The sequence below is a fragment of the Brassica napus genome, chromosome C7 (genome assembly GCF_020379485.1).
Source record: "Brassica napus cultivar Da-Ae chromosome C7, Da-Ae, whole genome shotgun sequence".
NCBI lineage: Eukaryota > Viridiplantae > Streptophyta > Magnoliopsida > Brassicales > Brassicaceae > Brassica > Brassica napus.
In genome coordinates this window covers 13,099,643-13,120,905 of record NC_063450.1, presented here as the reverse complement: position 1 = coordinate 13,120,905, position 21,263 = coordinate 13,099,643, and the positions used below count along the sequence as shown (strand labels likewise).

Here is a 21,263-nt window from a genome sequence, read left to right as displayed (position 1 = left end):
TAGTTCTCTTGTTAGATTTTACGGTTTAAATAGGTTATGAGGGATTAGCCCCAACTATAGATTGCTAAGTTGTGATATTCATCATTAAGATTGTCATCAATGCATGTTTCCAGATTAGCTACCTAAACTTGCCCTAGGAGTTGTAGACATAAGCGATAGCTTGCATCTCACCCTAAATCCATCCTAACTGAGCTAAGATTGCTGGAATAAGCAAGAGCTGATCTAGGAAGCTTATTGAGCATATTCAATCCACGTATTAACGCTTGACAAAGAGCGTCGATCGATATTCCCATCGAATAATCGGTCGATGTTTCAACAAGTGTATCGATCGATATTCATATAAAATAATCGATCGACACTGGTCAATAGCGAAAACCTAAGGGTTTGTTATTAAGTGTTGAGCTTAATAATATCATGCATACAACTTAGTAGGCATCTGTAAGATTATAATCCTGATTACCTGAATAAAAAACCTAAGTCTAGTTATTTCCATTTAAGTACCAAAACTCCAATCAATCAATCGAGCAATTACTTGCTCACAAACCTGCAACTTTACATTTAAATCATTAAACAACCTAGCTTAACTAATCTGATTAGATTTATTAGGTTCTCTAGCTCTATGTGGATTTGATCCCTAAGTACTACAACTGGACCACTTATTTGAGAGAGTAATTCACTCATTAGGGTAATTTGAGTGATATCATCATTCAATGGGTAGTAGACACCATCAAGCTTCAGCTGGAAGTCATCTTCATTCTTTCCCTGAGCTCCACAGATTCTATAAAGCATCTCATTAATCTCATCTTTGGTGTAGATTTCTGGTACCAGCTTGCTCTGTGTGAATGATCTTTCATGTTCTGGAAGACATATGTAGTTGTGCTCATCCTTTCAGGCTCTTTCCAAAAGATTTATGATATCATCCTTGCACACATGGATGATGTGTCCATCTACACTTTGTGCATGTCCATGTTCATCTCTGTAGACTCCATACTCATCTTTTTGTTCCCAGTGGAATCTCCTTACTCCAGCACGGTCGTATGCTCTTTTTCCAAACTCTGGGTGTTTGTCGATCGATGTTGGGACATCAATGTTGATCGACGGTCAAGTATGCTGTCGATACTTTGGCTTGATATGATCATCTACTCCACCAGCTGTGTTGTAGGATTTGTTTGTAACTCTCCTCTGGTGCTCTGGGGTGTTGCGTTGTTGCACGAAAAGATTCTCTGCTCCATTAGCCATCTCAAGAATGTCTGCAATGTCCTCTCTGGATACTTGCAGTGCATGTCCATCTATTGCTCTTGCATATAATTCTTAGGTATGAATTGAGCTATAACACTTCCAACTAATGTACTATGTTTTGCTTCAGCTTTTTGTCGTTCTATATCATTTAGCGCGGAGGTGACAGTGAAAATAGCTATGGCGATCCCTAGACCGATGAGATGGGTTTCCTTTTTGGTGAATCGGGAGACCTTTGCGTCACAGTTGCATCTAGGGTAATTCTTGAATGTCAGATGCGGATTAAGACTTAGCTTTTGATTTTCCCCATTTATTTTTGACATATTTTTCAGGAAATAACCTGGAGATCTCAGTGGCGGCTGTCTACGATGAGTATCACAGGGAAAAAACGTGGAAGAGGTGCACTTTCTCCTATTTTGTACCGGCTGTGGATGTACCTACTTTTCTGATCACAGATGCCTATAATTTTCTGGTTGCCAATCCAGAGGAATATAACCAATGAGAAGTGATGAGCTCCTGCTGTTACGAGTTAAAAGGAGTTGGTTAGGATCCGAGCGGGGCGTTTACAAGGTGAAATATTTTTTCTCCGCGCCAAGATCCATACTATGATGTTTTAGCAGTAATTGACAGTTTAAAAGGCTAGAGTTTCCGTTCACTAGGAAATCATGAAGGAATGGTTGGAGAAACGGGTCGAGCGAGTACCTATTGGTGGGGAACGAGGGTTATACATGGGTTTTTTCTCCTGTAGTTGGTTAAGGGCTACCCACGCCCACTCATTCGGCCTATGGGCCCATTCAATCCGACGGACGGTGCGTTAGTTTTTCAAAAGCTCAATAATCATGTATACAGATCATGCAATTAACACATGGCATTTCTTCGTGCTGGCCTCACTCGCATGATATAGCTCACCCATTTTTTCACTACTTTAGATCAAGCACTGTTAGCCCTAGAATTTTGAATGGATGTGTGACTGAAAATGTAAGTGCACATTAGTGAAATATATAGTCAAATCAATTCTTCTAAACTTTCCACTCACATGAATTACATAGCAGCTTGGCTATTAAATGTGCTGGTTGTAAATAGTTGGGTAATAAAATATGATTCTCTTATTTGGATACTACCATACGGTATCATTCGAATAAATTATATGACTCGAGACTCTCTTTGTGTGTGTTCAGAGCTGTAGATAATCATTTACAGATTTCGTCAATCTCTGAGACTCAGGCGAGTCATCCTCTCTTTGCCGATTCCGCTAGCCAATCTGCTTCACCTCGCTATTCTCTCACCGATTCTCCAAAGGTACTGCCTTTCCTTTTTCTCCCCTGTGTTTCGTTTCGAATTAGAGAACCTTGAATCTACTTTTCCTGAGATGGGTCCTCTGTTCGGATTCTTGAAACCAAAAAGATGTTTGATTTTTGATTTTGATTGTTATGTGTTTTGAATTGTGTAGGCCAGGCTAAATTCAAATTCTGGGAAAACATTTTCTTCCTATTTCTCATTTGGTGTTCGTCAATATGGAAATGAGAATGAGGAGGAGGAGTCTGAATCATGTCCTCCCAAACATGGAAATGGGAAAAACAAAGCTGCTACAATGATCTCGAGTGGACAAGACAAGGACAGTGAGTTACATGTTTCTGCCAAAGTAGAAGGCGATTACGATGAAGGGGTGAAGCAGATAGCAGAGTTATATAGGTGACTTGTTTGAGTTCTTGCACGCGTGTCTTCCAAACATCGTAAGAGGTTGCAAATGGATCTTGTTATATAGGTGAAAAAAAAAGAATGAATTCTTATTAGATATTTTGAGACTTGTTTGTTTTGGTTTTAACTTTTAATTGGTTTGAAGCGCTGTACGTTGAAACATGGTATATCATCGTACGCTTCTGCGTAGAAGTGCAGACCTTCCTGGTCCTTGTTTATTGGTTTGTTTGCTTCCCTCTTTGATACATTTTGAAGAAGAAAGTTTTGATGAATGAGAGATATCTTACTTTTGTGACGATTGGGTTTGGTGGTCCTTTTTTGGAATTATACTTATTTCTTTTCTCTAAAGCATAAACTTGATCCCCAAGTTTATTTATTTGTCTTATCTTCACGGTATAAACTTATTCCTAAAGTTTAACCTACTCCAACTTAGTTTCTTGCATCCACGTGGTCCCCACCACTCTGCATGCTTCATGGAACACTGTCTGACGCCATCTGCATCAGCGACTACGTCAAGGCATAAACCACCTGTTTATCCTTCTCCAGCTCAGTGTCTTGCATCCACATTGTACTCCCTTCTGTATTAACGACTGATGCAATCCTACATCCTGCATCAGTGACTGCGTCACCAATTTCGTCAAGCCAGACTATTGACATCTACAAGCTCCTGCTTGCATCTTCAATTACGATTGTAGTTCACATATATATAGTTAAATAAGATATTAATACACATAATCCATTCATGATATATTTTCTTCTTCGTAAAATGGACCCTGATATATATATATATAAATTGATCATTAGTCCTATTTTAAATTTCAACTTTTGGTAATATTTCTTTAATATTGCCATGTTATAAAAACATTTTCGTCTCACCGAGAACGCGTTCGGTTATATATGGTGATCACCGAACGACTTAACATTCGCAAATTATATAATACATGTATAAAAATTGACATATCTTAGAATTTTGTATATACAATCATATATTATCTAAAATGAATAAACGTAAAAAATATTGCTAAAAAGAAATTCAACTTTGAAGGTTGGCGGGTCAGAATTGAGCATAAATTTAATACAAAATAATTTTCAGATATGTTATTTCATGCATATATTAATTTTTCAATAACTAAATGCATATACAATAAGATAAATATATAATAAGAAGTGACATATACATGTGACAGTTTTAAACAACTGATTAATTACAACATGTAAACTATAAATTTATTGTATTTGAAACAGTTATATAAACATTTAAATATATAATTAATGTTATATATATATATTTGTGTGTGTGTGTATAAATCTGAAAACAAACACCCGCGCAGTTGCACATATCAAGATTTTGTCTAAGTATTGTTTACCCAAAATTATTTTTGAAATAGTTGTTGACTGCACACAAATGGGTTAGAAATATCAACCATTAACAAATAAACGAAAAATAATGATTTCCTTCAAGTTTTGAGGGCAGACTATTTTTATCTCATTTTTGCGTAGTCAACAATTAGTTAGAGAAAAATTTTGCAAATAATATTTGGATATTGAATGTCCTGATTGCAGATATTGTGGAATAAAAAGGTATATTTTTATTATGATTTATATAAGTATCCAAGTCAAAATATCAATCAAGTTTTTTTTTTTAAATCCGAGTTAAAAAAATTTATCAAAATTTGCTGAAACCAATATACCCTTTTAAGATTCTTTTTGGATACATCTTTGTAATCTTTACTTGGGAATCTAGATTTAAGAACCTATTAACATGTTTTTAATCTTTGCAAATTTATTACAAGCCAAATATATATGTACTGTATAACTTTTGTACAACATATATTTATCTAAAACAAAGATGCAAGACCATCTATCAGTGATCTTACATACGCAAAATCACGGATGTTATATATAACGTTGATAATATTAGATGTTTTGCATTACTTATATATAACATAAATGTGATTAAACTTTCACTTATATAGATTTGTTGTGGATCTCTACAGTCGACAATTTGTGTTGTATATTGGCAAAAAATACATATACACTTGTCTTATAAATAATTTATACGTTCTCACAAAATTCCTGGTAGATATTTCTAACTGATTTCATTAACTTGATAAAAATATCATTTCAAATTTTAAGAAATTAATAGATATTTTGATTTGGAAACTTACACAGATAATATAAAAATATAATCTTTTTTTTCTAATTATTTACAATTATCATATTATATATTTAAATGTTACTTGCACAAAACTATTTTTAAACTAATTATTGACTACATAAAATTGGGATAGAAATACAAAATTGTTAAAAATTAAATGGAAATCATTAGTTTTCAAACTGAATTTTACATAGTCAAAAATTAGTTATGAATATTTTTCCCCAAGAAATAAGTAGATATTAAATGTGATAATTGTAAATACTGGGTGTTAGGATTTTAACCTACCTTGTGCTATAGAATTTGGAATAAACTTGATACCAAAACTTATCTCTTATTCTCTCTTAAAGAAATAATGTTTCACGAGAATAAAATAAAATCACAAGATAATAACCAAAGCAAAACCTCTGTTATTTGCTAATCTCTCTTGATATCTCTTTATCTCTCTTATTGCTCGCGTCTCTCTTTGTAATCGGGTGATCTGAATCTTTACCTAAGACCTCCTTTTATAATGATCACGCATTTGTTTTTCCCTTTGACTCGCGTCATATAATTTTCTAATCCCAACACTTTCCATATTCGTTGGAGCATATAACCGACATTGCTTGTGTTTGGTCTTATGGGCTTTCAAGTGGGCTGGAGCTAATTGACTTTGGTATTGGACTTATAGTATGACTGGGCCCATATCATCACAATCTCCACCTTGGGCCCAAATCCACACTTCTCCTTTTGCGTTCTTCATTAAGCAACACCACCATCTCCATACACGTCACCTTCATCGTAACTTCCATCAATTTGAATTCCAGAATATGCCTATCACGCTAAACCTTCACAACTTCTCATTCCTTGATTCAGTTTAAAACTTAATCCCTTTTGTCTTCAACATCAATGAAGATTCCCATCACCAACCTCACAAAAACCAGAATTTCCACACACAAGTCCATATGCAATTTTGAATTGCCCATCAAGCATCTTTTACGCCGTTGAGATCGTCTAGAAAATATCTCCTTGTATGACTTCATCTCCACTGATGATATATCGTTGTTCGAAAAAGATCTCTACTCTCTTGCTTCAATCCCATTGACTGAAATCTTGTGAAATCATTACTTTGATTTCGTTTCTACAGCAACTCCAATGAACCACCATGGTTCTTCTGCTGCTTCGGTGATTTCAGATACACCCTTTACCACTATCATTTTTTTTCTGTCAAATGCTTTTCAGAATCATAACTTTGATTTCTTAATACTTCTCGCAGTAGCTCTAATCTGTGAGATTCAACCACTTATGTGCATCCTCTAGTGATTTATCATCCTTTACGAACTGTCGTTACCAAGAGATGACCCTTCCTTTGAGGATGATTAGATGAACTAGTTTCACCAGAGTTCTGCAGTTTTCAGGTAAGACCTTTGTAACGGCCCGGTTTCTAGCCAAAAAATTTCTTAAGGAGAGCCCGTTAAGACTGCAGCCCATTAGGGTAAATGACCTAGGGTTCCCTCATTTTCCTATAAATGAAGCTGCCTCCTCTCACTATTTCAATCATTCTGAAACTTGAGCGAAGCTCTGCAGAGATTTAGAGAGACTAGGAAACCCTAGCCGTCAAGCTTCTCTTTTCCTTTTCTCTCTTCTTCTCTCACGCCTCTTTCTCTCTCTCCCTCTCCTTTCTCTCCCCGTTGGGTCTCTTCCTCTCTCCTCGCCACGAGTCCCCCGAGAGCAAGCCGAGCCGCCGGTGGTGGTGGTGGTGGTCGTCCAAGTGGTGGTGGGGTGATCATCCGAGTGTGGTGATGGTGGTGGCTGTGTGGTGTTGTGGTGGTGACCAGATCCCGTCTCTCTCTTGTTTACTTGTTCCAGATCTGTTCAGATCTCATCCCCTTTGTCTCTTGTTCCAGATCCAGATCCAGATCTAGGCTAAGGTGGAGTGTCTTGAACCCACCTTCTCTCATGATTCTGTATACTCCTTTATGTTGGAGTTGGGATTAATTAGACCCTATTTGAGAGTTAGGTTGATAGATCATGTCTACTGCTAGGATGTTAGATGAATGGATTATGAAGCATAAGAACCTTCATACTGTTAAATGGGACCTAATGGACTGTCTTGTGTTGCTATGATGATTGGTTGATGTTTGATGCTTGTATGATTGGTTGTGTAGTCTCATGTGCTGTTTGTGAATAAAGCTAGGATGCAAGAAAGAAGTGAATGCTAAGATGATAAATGAGTATTGATTACTAATGTTATTGCAAGAAGTACGTGAATGAGATGTTTTTGGCATCAGCTGTTGTGTTTGAGAATGCGATGTGTATTGTGTGAGACACCGATAACGGGTGGCGTCTAGTGAACATGTATGAGTACGAGTCTAAGTGTAAATGAACGCGAATGAGAATGAGAAAGTGAACGAGAATGAGAATGAGAATAAGAATGTGAGTGTGTCAATGAACATGTTTGAAGTCCTGTTTGGACCACCGAGAACGGGTGGGCGTCTAGAGTCTAGGTTATGTAAGCCGTGGGGTAGTAGCTCTACGCTAGGCACCTATGGGAGCTGTGGGGTAGTGTCCAACGGGGCACCCACAGGAACATGGGGTAGTGGTCTAGCGAGAGCTACCCACGGGAGGATGATAAGATGTGTAAGCCGTGGGATAGTAGCTCTACACTAGGCACCTATGGGAGCTGTGGGGGTAGTGTCCAACGGGGCACCCACAGGAACATGGGGTAGTGGTCTAGCGAGAGCTACCCACGGGGATGATAAGACGAGCCAACCGCGAGAGGCGGGATATAAAAACGTGCCTACCGCGAGAGGCGGGATAAAAAAAAGCGTATTGGTGTTAGAGGTGTCATAGGATCGAGTCGGTCGTGTATGTTGAGTCGGTCAGGGTCTATGGATTGATGTGTGTGACAATGAGTGAGATCATTGTATTGGGTGATCGCTAAGTTGTTAGAAATGTAGAGAACTATGATTGCTTGGAAATGATGATGATAGAATGTTCTAGAATGCATTTGAATTGATTGTCGTGGCTAGTCAGCCCTAGTTCTCGCATAGAGTAGTATAGAGTGTCATGCGGGCAGGCTGGGCTAGAGTCATTTCACTGAGTAACCCATTTACTCAGGCCCTCCCTTTCCATTTTCATGTGCGCAGGACTGTAAGTAGAAGTATATGAATATGGGTGTGACGGTATTTCAAAGAAGGTTATGCGTCCGTTGACTCTAGGGACCAGTAACGGGACACGTAGGGTTGTCTAAATGAGTAGACACGTGTCCTTAACCCCCTTTTCGATAATCCGGTCGGACGCCGGGGAATCGGGGCGTTACAACCTTCTTCTAGTCCTCTTCTTTAATTCATAGTTATGAACTGATTATCACTAATTTTTCTTCTTCTTTGTCATGATCCTGATAGTGAAATCTTTGACGACTCTTGTCGTTCTTCCTATAGTTAATCCGGCATACTTCATCTTGGGACATATGTGACATATCACCCTTCAGCTTCTCAGACAAAGTTTTCCTATGCTTAATCAACCTTCTAAGAAGATTCATTTCCCTTGTTCGACGATCCCATTGTGCTTCTCATGAAATCCAAGATACTCGTCTCCCTTCACAATTGCTGGATTTTAAGACATTCTCTCATGTAACGCATCAATCTTCCGTTTTTCTCCATGTTTGGTAACCCGTCTTGATTCTTTTCTAGCCTGAGATACTCGTCTCCCTTCACCATCCTTGATGTTTAAGACGTTCTCTCAGGTAGCACTTCAACAACCTTTCCTATCTTCCATCCAATTTACTTGCGACCTATTAGCAATTTTCCTATGTTTCAGCTGCTCCACCTTGAGCTAAAACATCCACCTCGTCTTATCTGTCACAGGTAATGTTTCTTGCTCCTTACTAGCTCTTTATTATCGATAAGAAATAACAGTACTTCCTTACTCATTATTTCTTCTTGTGCGAGGTCTCTCAATAATAAAGTTACATGTGACGCTTTTCTCCAATTAGTGGACATGAGGAAGTTCACAGCAGCGCTGCAACTTCTCGCCAAGTGCCTTTTCACTCAACCGCTCTTCATGAATACTCGTAGTATATATCTTGTTTGATACATCTTCCTTCCTTGCTGTTGTAATGACAGAATTGACTTCTGCATCACTAACTTTGAACTCAAACCCTATAGTTGATGCATCCTCATCTAGTCTTGTTGCATAATCTGAGTTTGAAAAACTTTCAATGCAAAACTCTGAATCCTTCTTGAATCCATCAAGCCTTTGATTCAACTTTGATGATATTTATCATTACTCTTTTCTTCATCCTTTGAAAGACAATAACCATCTAGAGCAAAGACAATAACCATCTAGAGCCTGTCCATTCTCATCTTCCTTACTTGACTCGTATTTCTCTATTAACAACGAATCTCCACCACCTCCTGTTATGTCCCAAAACCATACGGACTTGGTCCCTGAATCAAATTCCCACTGAAAGACACCTTCTTTAATCTCTTACGTCTAGCTTCCGTCTCAGCTTTTGGAGTATCCACTTTACTCTTCACAACCGTTCCTTAAAGAAAGTATAACCCGTCTTTGTATTTTCCTGAAATTACTTTCTTCCTGTCTTTGTAGAACTGAATCTTGAAGCTGTGTCCTAGGTATATGCGGCCTGATTTTTCTAACATCCCATAATATATCAGATTCCTACTCACGTCCGACATGTATTTAAAATCCTTGAGTATCACTTTAGAACCATCTGGATTCTGAATATGAATCTTTCCAATTCTTTTGATGTTACCTTTAGTGTTATTAGCCATCAATACACTTCCTCCTTCGTACTCCTTGAAATCAAACAAGACTTTTTTGTCATGTGTACTATGGAATGAACAACCCGAATCCATGATCCATTCCTTGAATGTATCGTGATTGCTAACGGTTAACACCAATGGATGGTCAGGCTCCTTTGTAAAATTTTCAGAATTCGGAGGCCTCCTTCTATAAGGACATTCCCGCTTCCAATGGCCTTCCTTTCCACAAATAAAACCCTGATTTGACTGAAACTTCCCCCCGTTTTTATATCTTCCTCTCCTGTTTTTGGAGTTTCCATTACCGTTCCCCTGCCTCTTTTGAGTTCTTCTGCGTGACTCAACATACAAACCATCCGAAGCCGATTTACTTATGTTAAGTAATCCTTTCTGGTTAAGTTCCGCTTCTTTGGAATAAGCTGAAGTTACAACTTTGTTTACGGTAAGCGTTTCTTTCCCAGTTCCGTATTGGAGGGTGTGAACCAACTGTTCATATGCTTCTGGAAGTCCCGACAATAGTTGAATTTCTTGATTTTCATCTGCTATGGTAACTTTTAGACTCTCCAAGTCTGAATTAACTTCAGAAAGATATCTACGTTTTTTTCTATCGTCTTGTCCTCTTCCATCTTGTAGCAAGAGAATTGTTTCTTCGAGTAGATTCTATTGCGAAGAGACTTCGTTTGATAATTCTTTTCAAGGGCCTTCCACATCCCCAATACTATTGTTTCATGCATAATCATCCTTAGAATAGAATCACTCAAACACGTTCCCAAGAGACTTCTTACTCTGAGATCCTTATCAGCCTTCTTTTGATCAACCTTTACATCCGATCCTGCTACTGCTTTTTCAGATTCTGTCAAGACCGTAAAGTCTTCCTTAAGAACCGAAAGTAAACCATGGATTACCAGATGACCCATCATCTTGTACTTCCACATCCCGAAATCACCTTTGCTATCAAATTTCTCCATCTCAAATCTTCTTAGAGTTGGTTCCATAATTCTAGCTAGCACTTCCAGTAAAGCCTAGTTTGCTCTGATACCACTTGTTAGGATTTTGACCTACCTTGTGCTATAGAATTTGGAATAAACTTGATACCAAAACTTATCTCTTATTCACTCTTAAAGAAATATTGTTTCACGAGAACAAAATAAAGATCACAAGATAATAACAAAAGCAAAATCTCTCTTAATTTCTAATCTCTCTTGATCTCTCTTATTGCTCTCGTCTCTCTTTTTAATCGGATGATCTAAATCTTTACCTAAGACCTCCTTTTATAATGATCACTCATTTCTTTTTTCCTTTGACTTGCATCATATATATCTATCTATCTATATATATAAAATAGACTTTTCTCTCTTCTTATGACATGTAGAATGGGGGGTTAGTTGACATGTGTCCTCTTTTTTAGTCATTTTATATTTTAGATCCTTCTTCTTTTAGATTATTTCAATTTGGTTCACTATTTTCTAATTATGCACTATCTAATCTTTCTCACACTAACCATAATCATTTAAAGTTTGATAATCTATTTTATTGTTCAAAAAATCGTAAAACGAATAAAGAAATAAGTAAAAAAAATATAAATATATTTTAAATATTTAATTTATTCACAACTAAAAATAACATAAACTTTCCCTACTTTATTATTTTTTACTATTTTCTATTATTTCATTTACAACTATATATTTATCTTAGTATTAAGAAAACTAAAGCAGAAAACATAATCTAAACATAAAACCTCCATAATTACAGGAAAAAATGCTAAAGTAACACTAACTCAATAAAGGTCCAGAGCTTAAAGGCGATCAAGAACGAAAACTAACTTACTCCACTTTATCATAGAGTGTCTTGGCCAGAACAATCAAAAGTCAGAAAAATGTAGAAAGATAATCTTGAGATAAAACAATCCCTCGAACACAAAGGAGCATGATCAAGGACCAATGCAAAGAACCAAGAAAACGGGTTAGAGGAAAAATAATCAACATAAAGCCAAAATCACCACGAAGCAGGAAGAGACATACATAACAAACGATAAGCACAACCACCAGCTAAGAGGTAAGAAACAACTCACATACTAAACAAGCACAAACAAGACGCCTATGCCGGTGAAGAACCACAAAGCTCTGGATAGAAGGGACCAAAGCTCCAAGAAACTAATACCGCACACTTATACTAAGGGAAGCAAGGGAAGAAGAGAACAACCTGAATGAGGGAGAACGGAAGCCAACCCCAGAGAAACCAGAGCCCAAACTTGAGATCCGAAACAATCTTCCAAATCTACAGAGGATACTCAGAGGAGAACACTATCCAAACCTGGAGTGGCAAACATGGCGAAAGGGAGAGTCACACAGACGCAAGCAGCGATGAAAGCTGCAACGAGATGAGGGAACATAGATGGAAGGGTAGACAAAGCAAAATCATCAAATCGTGTAGCCGTCCTCGAGCTATAGAAGTCATATCACCAAAACCCATTTCTTGAAAACCAAGACGAGAAGGGACTATCGATAGTAAGCCAGCGACGAGGAAAACAACTTTAAACCCAACCCAAGGAGATGTAGTTCCTAACAAGAGCCGAAATCTAAGGAGAAAGAGGAGAAAAAAGTGAGGAAGAACAAGAGCACATATTTGAGTCTTTTTCGGTGATGGTGAGAATCACAACACACCGGAAAGGTAAACGAAATGCATAGATGGTGAGGCTCAATGTAAAAATATAGGGAGAGAGCACAAAACATCTTTAAAAAGTAATGTTCAAATAATTGGAAAAATATTAGTTTTTACTCTGAAATTATTAGCCTTAGAATCATCAAATGCCTAAATGTAAAATTATTGAAATTCAATATGCATTACATCACAAACTCACTCCACCACTAATAAGTATTATTATACACACAACAGCACACTATTAGAAAACAAACACATAATATGTTAGCATATCACCTATTACTACATAACATAATAAAAATACCAAATAATGTTCTTAGCAAATAAAGACGATCACATAATTAGTTAACTATATCATCCGAAAAATAATAATTAAGCGCGGACATGCCCCTAATAATTTTATAATTCCAGCACTTTTCATATTAGTTGGAGCATATAACCGATATTGCTTTTGTGTTTGGTCCTAGTAGTTTTCAAGTAGGCTGGAGCTAATTGACTTTCGTATTGGACTTACAATATGATTGGCCCATATTATCACATTGGGGGAATAAAATACATTTCCTCTATTTGGATATACTATATGGTATCATCTCTATTATTAAAAGAGAAGTACCATTAAAAAATATCTCTAAGTTTTCTAACTTATTTACACTTCCATGCTACTGAGAATTAAATTAAACTACCTATTTTAATGCTTGTCTTTTCCAGTTAAATTAATGAGTTTTTCTTAATCAAATTTAAACTTAATGTCATTAAATAAACCTACCTATTTTAATGCTTGTCTTTTCCAGTTAAATTAATAAGTTTTCCTTAATCAAATTTAAACTTAATGTCATTAAATGAACATAAAAATACATCATATTTAACGTAGCTTATTATGTACGAGTACGGCCCAATAATGAACTTGAATTTTATTTTTACGAAAACGTGAATCACTTGACTTATGTAATATTTAAAATATATTAACTACGATATAACAAATGCATATAACCTACCTATACTTTAGTTTGAAATGATCATGTTCAAGTTTTATATAGTCAACTTACATCATGCATCGATCGATGTACAATATTCAAACCACCTATAGTTTTCGTTTTCTTTATAGGATGTATCAACCAACCAATCATCACTTTGATTTTCTAAGCTTTATAAAAAAAACAAATCAATAAATACAAACTCAAAATCCAATATCTTCTATTAATCAAAACAGAATATCTTCAATGTCGTATCTTTAATGTACCTATTAAATATAGAAACTGTAACCATAATTACACTAATTATAAGAATATATTTGATTCCAACCAATTGATCTATTACTGCGGTAATTGATTTGCTTGCAGAAGAGTAAACAATAAATTTAAAATTTATAAGAATATAAAGATATAGAGATTCCAACCAATTGCCTATATTTGCGTATGATTTCCACATAATAAGCTTCAAATTGAACATTGAAAAAGATAGAGAGATTTTTTTTAATCTTTTACCGACACAAACTTAAACAAAACGAAGAGTTAAATGTAATTTTTTTTGTTACACTTCCCGGAAAAAAACGGTTACAACATGGGCTTTCATAATATGACCTTTTAGCATATTAATGTTATGGACATTTAATAATTATCTTGACGAAAAACAAAGACTATAAATAATTTATTATTAATAAAATTATGAAATTATTTACAATTTGATGACTAATTCATCGCCCTTTTTTTATATGTTAAATTTTTCATAGAAGTTTAAAAATCATTTTATTTTCTTTAAACATGTATAACTAATTTATAATCTTTTATGCCATACTAAGTCATAATATATTATTTCTTCATATTTTACATTAATAACCATTGTTTTTATATATCGTCTACTATTCTCTAATTACATCTATTTGTTCAATTTTTTATATGATATCGAATAATCATCGTAAATAGATGGTTTAAGATGCCAAAAAAATTATTTAGTTGGTCAATATAATACATCAAATATTACAAATACATTATTTAGTTAAATAAATAACCAAAAACCAAAAATTCAAATCAGTCCCGGAGCGTCTCGTTCTAATACATTATGATTCGAGTCCCTCTCTGTGTGTGTTCAGAGCTGTCTGATAATCATTTGCAGATTTCGTCCATCTCCGAGACTCAGGCGAGTCAGCCTCTTCTGTCTGTCGGTTTCACCATCATCTCATCCCCTTTATTCTCCACCGACAATCCGAATCTGGGCACAATCTTCGTCTCCTACAAAAAATAAAAAATCGGTTTCGTCTGATCGCGATGCATGCTCTCAAGGACAAGGTCTCGCAGAAGCTTTCGAATCCCTTCGCCGATTCCGCTAGTTCTCCTGGCTATTCTCTCACCGATTCTCCAAAGGTATTTCTTTTCCTTTTTCTCCCCTGTGCTTCGTCTCGAATTAGAGAACCTTTAATCTACTTTTCCTGAGATGGGTCCTCTGTTTTGTTCTCCAAACGGATTCTTTTTGCGTGAGAAACGATAAAGATGTTTCATTTTGATCTTGAATTTTGAATTGTGTAGGCCAGGCTAGATTCAAGTTCTCGGGGAAAACATTTTCTTCCTATTTCCCATTTGGTGTTCGTCAATCTGGAAATGAGAATGAGGAGGAGGAGTCTGAATCATGTCCTCCCAAACATGGAAATGGGAAACACCAAGCTGCGACAATGATCTCGAGTGGCCAAGACAAGGACAGTGAGTTACATGTTTCTGTCAAAGTAGAAAGCGATTACAATGAAGGGGTGAAGTAGATAGCAGAGTTAACAGAAAGCTCTGCTTTTATCTCTGCTGACTTGTTTGAGTTCTTGCACTCGTGTCTTCCAAACATCGTAAGAGGTTGCAAATGGATCTTGTTATATAGGTGAAAAAAAAGAGAGAATTAATTCTTATTGGATATTTTTGAGACTTGTTTGTTTTGGTTTTTAACTTTGAACTGGTTCAAGGGCAGTACGTTGAAACATGGCATATCACTTCGTACGCTTCTGCGTAGAAGCGCAGACCTTCCTGGTCCTTGTTTATTGGTTTGTTTGCTTGCTTGCCTCTTTGATACATTTTTGAGGCAATCGTATGGGTAGAGGATGGATGGATATATGGGAGAAAAAAAAAAAAAAAAAAGAAGTGAAATTCTGAGGAGAATGCTCAAGTCTCTCCTAATATCAGATTTTAAGAATATAGATTCCAACTGATTCTCATAAGAAACTTGATCTACACTTGTTCTAGGCAGTTGAATTGTTGCTACAAACCAAAGAAAGATAGGGTTAGTTTAGTAGATGATGGAAAAGGCCAAGTAACTTGATGTGGAATGTTAACTTTTGCTGTTATTTAGAAGCTCTCCATGTACTTTCTTGATGATCCCTAAACAATGTGAACCAAGGACTAGAAAACGGAGCCCCTAAATTATGTGTACTCAGTGAACCTTTTTATAAATTTGGGTGCAGGTGCCAACCGATATTACTATATGTGTATGAATGAATTATTGGCGTTTGGAGGTGGGGGAAGCTTTGCTCTATGTTTAGACGAAGATTTGTAAGGCACACACAATCTGGCTTCATCCCCTTTTGAAAAAAAAAAACCTTCTTTACTCGTTTTGATGATACTCAAACCGAATGTTTCTACTTAAACAAGGTTGAAAGCAACAAGTGGGCCTTCTGAAACATTTGGGAACGAATGCTTGGCTAGCAGCACTGAATTTGAGTTAAAGAATGTCGAGGTAATATATCAAAAGCTTCCACTGTAACAGCCTTATTCCACATCACTATAATCAATTCAAGTTCATCTTGATTGATATTTGCAGCTCTGGGGATTTGCACATGCGTCTCAATACCTCTTCTCATGAACTTGAAGATCCCTTTCTTGGTCGAGAATCGATATACCTCAATAGAAAGCTTATCCATCTTTTTAATTCCGTTAATTGTTTCAAAAGTTATGAATAGGTTTTGTACCTGTGTTACTGAGACTACTAATTCAGCTGTGATATTTTTTTACTTCCGAGACTGTAACTCAACAATAGTGTTATTGTTTGTTATATAAGATTGATACAACTTTCGGAATGAGAATGGGAGTTCTTGTATTAAGAGAGGTTTGAACAAAATATATCTAGACAGGAACAAGAAGAAGATATACTCAAATCAAGCGAGGAAGCCAAGCCTCTCTCCATTCTTCTTAGCAAGCCTAATCAATCCTTGTCTCTGTTTCGCATCAGCTCCTATCGATTTACAGAACTCTGTAATCACCTAAAAGAAAAAGAAAAACACAAAACTTATTGATTCCGCTTTCTTTTGCACTAAGCTTCTCAAGGGTCTAACCAGAGAAGAATGATGACAAACCTGCGAGTGTAAAGCAATGGCTTTGCCTCTAAGCTGATTAAACCTCTTCTTGCCTACTATGTCCCTAGTAACAACGACAAGTGGAGCGAATAAACCTTTGCCTTCGTTGACATTCTTCATCATTGGTTGTACTCTGATGAGTTTCCGTGAAACTTTAGCTTGCTGCCTTGGCGCAGTTGTTTTGGCGAGCATGGTGTGGTAATCATCGCCTGAGATTGAATTTCCCCAAGCACCATAGAAGGATGTTCCGAGTAAACCTTGATGTGCAGAAAGTGAAGCAGCGGCAGCCATAGGAACCGGCTCGGGCTTCAATCTCTCTCTCCCTGGGTGATGCTAAAGGTGGAGAGAAAGAGAAAGTAAGTGTTTGTGGTTCGTTTTCTGTGTAGACGAGGTTTTGGTGGTGTGTTGTTTGGATGAAGAAACGAGAGCCACAAATATGATTCTTTGTGTTGATGAATCAAGTTTTTCTACATCATTCTTTCTCCACCGTTCGATCATTTTCTCTCTAGTTGCTTATGTGATCTTAATTTACGCGTAAAATTTTTTTCTTTTCGTTTACGATTTTTTTTTCCTATAAAAGTTGACATATATAGTATCAAAAAATTCAAAAGAAATAATCTAATCCGTTAAAAATATAACCCGACAAATACGACTAAAAGATAAATCAATGATAAAATCAATATCAAAATTTGGTTGGATATTACCAATACATTAATATTAGAATAATCTTATTCCATGCTTTTTAATAATTGAAGTGGTTTTCCGCATTACCACGGGTTATAGTCACGTTTGTTACTTAGACGATAAAAAATTATTCAGATAATTTTTTTCTTCGATCAAAGCTGTTTTAGAAGATATTCCTTCCAAAAAATTTGCTTTAGATATTGTCGAACAACCTGGAATAACCATTAAAACTAAAATCGGAACAAAACAAGTATATCTCTAATTACAAAAGCGGGCGGAAAATAAAAATATCACCGGAAACTAAGAAAGAACAACAAAAATAAAACCATAATAGTACAAAACAAAAAAAAATACTATTAGAAAAGAAATCTTATTGTTGGTGCTACAAAAACCACTCGTGCAAACATACAAAAAGTCTTTTTTTTTTCTCCGCTAACTGCTGCAAACCCTAGGGTTTTTGGATATTAACTTGTGAATGCACTAACTTGTTATGATCATCTTTTTGCAGCCGACATTTTCTTTGTAAAAAGTAAGAACTTCGTAGTTTATGCATTATTGTTGGCAAAAAATGTATATATACTTACCAATATGCAATAATGATATTGAGAAATTGACTTAAATAGAGATTGCAAATGATAAATGTATCATTAAAGCAAACAGGACCATGGAAACATAGATTAGAAGAGTACGCAATTTTCAAAGCTCAGGAAAACTAGAGAGAATGTACGTAGGATGCATTCACATTCAGATATGGCAGAGCCTCCAAGCGCATCAGAAGATCCCGAATGTGTTCTCCCCACTATAACTCATGTACAGAAACTTGTCTTCGTTTTATGCTCTTCATAAATCCCAGACATGATTGCAGCTGCAATAAAAGATAACAACCATTAGCTCCACTTTGACCAAAAAAAGTAGTTGAAATGGACAAGAAGATGATTTTGTAATCTGACCAGTCGGTGGTACTTTTATTGTAGCAACTAGCCCAGGATGGCCTTACAGGGCACCGACCCTAGCCCTTCACATGTGCGCTCTTACTGACTCTCCCATGTAGGTTATTGGTGCGCTTGGCGTTCCTCGAACCCAAAACCTCACCCTTTAATAACTCTCCCACAGAACAAGCTGTCACCAATCGCTCCATGGATCGTTGAGTTGTATGTTCGGCTTGTTCTTTTTGGAACTGCTGCTCCGACTGTACTGCTCTGATTGCTCTCGTCTTTCTCCCCCAGACTTAGATAAGCGACTAGCTTTTCCATACTTTTGGCACAGTCAAGCATCTTGTTGTAGCCATCTGCGTCCACGCTCGTGATGTTGTGCTCATGCTCAGCTAGAATCAGGGCCAGTTCGAGTGGGTCATCGGTTAAGATTTCCTCGATCATTCCCTCTTGAGGGGACAGTGCCTGATCTTCGTCTTCAACTGAGTAAGTATGTGCATCTATCATCGGCTTCTTCAGCAACTTGTTCATCTCGAACTTCATCGCAATGTATCCGAGGTGAAGATCAATCCGTCCTTGTCGAACATCGATAATAGCACCAGCTGTGCATAAGAAAGGACGGCCCAGGATGAGTGGATCTCTTGGTTCTTCGTCAAGCTCTAGAACCACGAAGTCTCCTGGGACAAAAGTGTTGCCTACTCAGACATGGAGATCTTTCTGAATACCCACCGGTGACTTAACTGATCTATCCGCGAACACCAGAGAAATTCTTGTAGGTTTGAAGTATGTGAATCCCAGTCGCTTTGCCACAGAGTAAGGCATGAGGTTGACACTGGAGCCCATATCGCAAAGAGAACAAGCGAACACTGTTTTTCCAATCTGTATTGAGAGAACAAATTTGCCTGGATCACCCAATTTCTTAATCGGCATGTTCTGAAGCACTGAACTGCACTCCTTTGAAACCAACATAAACTCACTGTCTCCAGTTATCTTTCTTAAGACCAAACCCTTCATCAGACTGCGCATATGAGGTATCATCTGGACCGCATCAATCAGAGGTAATAGTTGGATCCTCTAGCATCTTCTTACACTTCGTCTCCTCACGATCCTTCTGAGACTTCTTTGAGGGAACAGGGTATGGAACCTTAGGAGTGTATTCACGCGTAAGAACAGGCTCGACAGTTGTAGCGGCAGGGGCTAGATCAATCTCAGCAGATTGTTCAATTTCCGCGTCAGAGAGAGGAGCAGCTTCGGATCACGGTTGCTCGCCCTCCTTTTGCTTGCCCTTTTCTGCCGATGTTAGCTTCTTAGGGACCGCATCTGGTAGTCTCCTTCCACTCCTCAGTTTAACTGCACTGCATTCATTAGGATTCTTATAGGTCTTTCCAGGGAGAGTACATTGCTGCCTCTTGACGCTCTCTGCTGTCTGAGCGATCTGAACGTCCATCTGCCGCATATGGCTAGCGACATTGTCATATTTGGTGCTCAGGTCATTAAACATATGGTTCATTCTAGATTTAATGTATGTGGTGACCTGATTCATCGTTTTCCCTTGAATTTTCTGACCCTAGAGCTGCTGCTGCATCATCGTCGCTTGACTCTTCATCTCGTCTTGCGGAGCAATCGTAGGTGCAGGAGCAGCCTGTTGAGCAGTCTGCTGCTTTTGGTTCTGGAACTAGTTGTGCTGCGCCTGGCTCAGAACATAGGTTGTTCCTTTGTAACCCTTCTTATACCCCGTTTTCTGTCATTGACTATTCTGCGTGTTGTCAACCGGTTTGTCTAGCTTAGGGTACGCAAAGAGATGAGCGTTGTTCCTCACGTTAGGGTTTGGGTTTGGGTTGTAGTTCTTGTACTGCCATCCTTGTCCATTGACATAGCTCACCTCTTGTTGATTGTCCATAGTGTTGTCTGCTTCAGGTGTCACATCTAAAGCACTGTTCTCTGGTGCGGCTTGTTCCATGATGAACACTTGGATCTGATTGCCCTTTATCAGTTGGTCAACCTTTGCCGCTAGATCGTCTATGTTGTTTACGTTCTTTGAGCGATCTTTCTCCTTGTTCTTGTTGAGTGACCTTGATGCCATGTTCTTGATCAGTGCGAATGCACCTGGTGTTGATTGAGTCATGAAATCTCTATTACTACAGGAATCTAGAGCATTACGAAACTCATAGCTCACTCCATCATAGAACACTTCCAGTATGTAATCGTCCTCAAACCCATGGTGAGGGCATTCCCTTCGGTACTCCTTGTAACGCTCCCAAGCATCATAGAAAGGCTCGTCAGTCTTTTGCTTATAATTAGAGATCCTATGCCTCAGAGCCGTTGTTTTGGACTTCGTGTAGAAGTGACTTAAGAACGCTGCTCGGAGCTGTTCCCATGTAGTGAGGGGACCGGTTGGGAGAGATTCTAGCCAGCGAGCTGCTTTCCCATCAAGAGAGAGTGAGAACAGGGTGCATTTGATGTAGTCTGGTGGCACTCCATTTGCGCGAGAGAAGTTACAGACTATATCAAAGTTCTCGATGTGGTCCATCGGAATCTCTGCTGCGAGGCCGTTGAATATCTTTTTCTGCACCAGGCCGATCAAGGCTGGCTTGATCTCATAATCCCGTCGAGTGCAAGGAGGGGGGTTGATGGCAGAGCGAGTGGTAGGGAAGTTCCGCGGGAGATTCCGCTCTCCGATGGGAGCGCCCTGTTGCTCAGCTTGCTGTGCAGCAAGTTCAGCCGCTACTTGCTGAGCAGCTTCTTGTGCATTGATGGTCTGTCGCATCTGCTGCATTTATTGTTGCATGAGCGCCATTGTAGCAGTGAGA

The 21,263-nt window shown here is 37.7% G+C and overlaps 1 protein-coding gene, 1 long non-coding RNA gene and 2 other non-coding genes across 4 annotated transcripts; 3 read left to right on the top strand and 1 right to left on the bottom strand.

Annotated features, from left to right (window-relative positions):
* The first annotated feature begins 723 nt into the window (after positions 1-723).
* Positions 724-3,232, top strand: LOC125590203. Its single transcript, XR_007326412.1, has 2 exons — positions 724-2,535; positions 2,687-3,232. It is a non-coding gene; the product is annotated as an uncharacterized LOC125590203 (long non-coding RNA).
* An 11,297-nt stretch (positions 3,233-14,529) lies between these two features.
* Positions 14,530-16,561, top strand: LOC111208217. The gene is made up of 7 exons (XR_007326693.1): positions 14,530-14,873; positions 15,041-15,372; positions 15,460-15,582; positions 15,838-15,848; positions 15,950-16,037; positions 16,137-16,221; positions 16,306-16,561. It is a non-coding gene; the product is annotated as an oxidation resistance protein 1 (transcript).
* On the bottom strand, positions 16,508-17,349 carry LOC106406710 (protein PROTON GRADIENT REGULATION 5, chloroplastic). Its single transcript, XM_013847425.3, has 2 exons — positions 16,838-17,349; positions 16,508-16,744 (listed from the first exon to the last, which is right to left on the bottom strand). The coding sequence occupies exons 1-2, from the start codon at positions 17,126-17,128 to the stop codon at positions 16,640-16,642; spliced, it is 396 nt and encodes a 131-aa protein (XP_013702879.1). The 5' UTR covers positions 17,129-17,349; the 3' UTR covers positions 16,508-16,639.
* A 3,317-nt stretch (positions 17,350-20,666) lies between these two features.
* Positions 20,667-20,773, top strand: LOC125590864. Its single transcript, XR_007326866.1, has one exon. It is a non-coding gene; the product is annotated as a small nucleolar RNA R71 (small nucleolar RNA).
* Positions 20,774-21,263: the final 490 nt, after the last annotated feature.

What these genes read in the sequence shown, in the direction of transcription:
- LOC106406710 (XM_013847425.3), bottom strand. Translation starts at nt 17,128, where the DNA reads ATGGCTGCCGCTGCTTCACTTTCTGCACATCAAGGTTTACTCGGAACA. An exon ending in CCATTGCTTTACACTCGCAG is followed by an intron (nt 16,745 to 16,837) that starts GTTTGTCATCAT and finishes TTTTTCTTTTAG; the next exon opens with GTGATTACAGAGTTCTGTAA.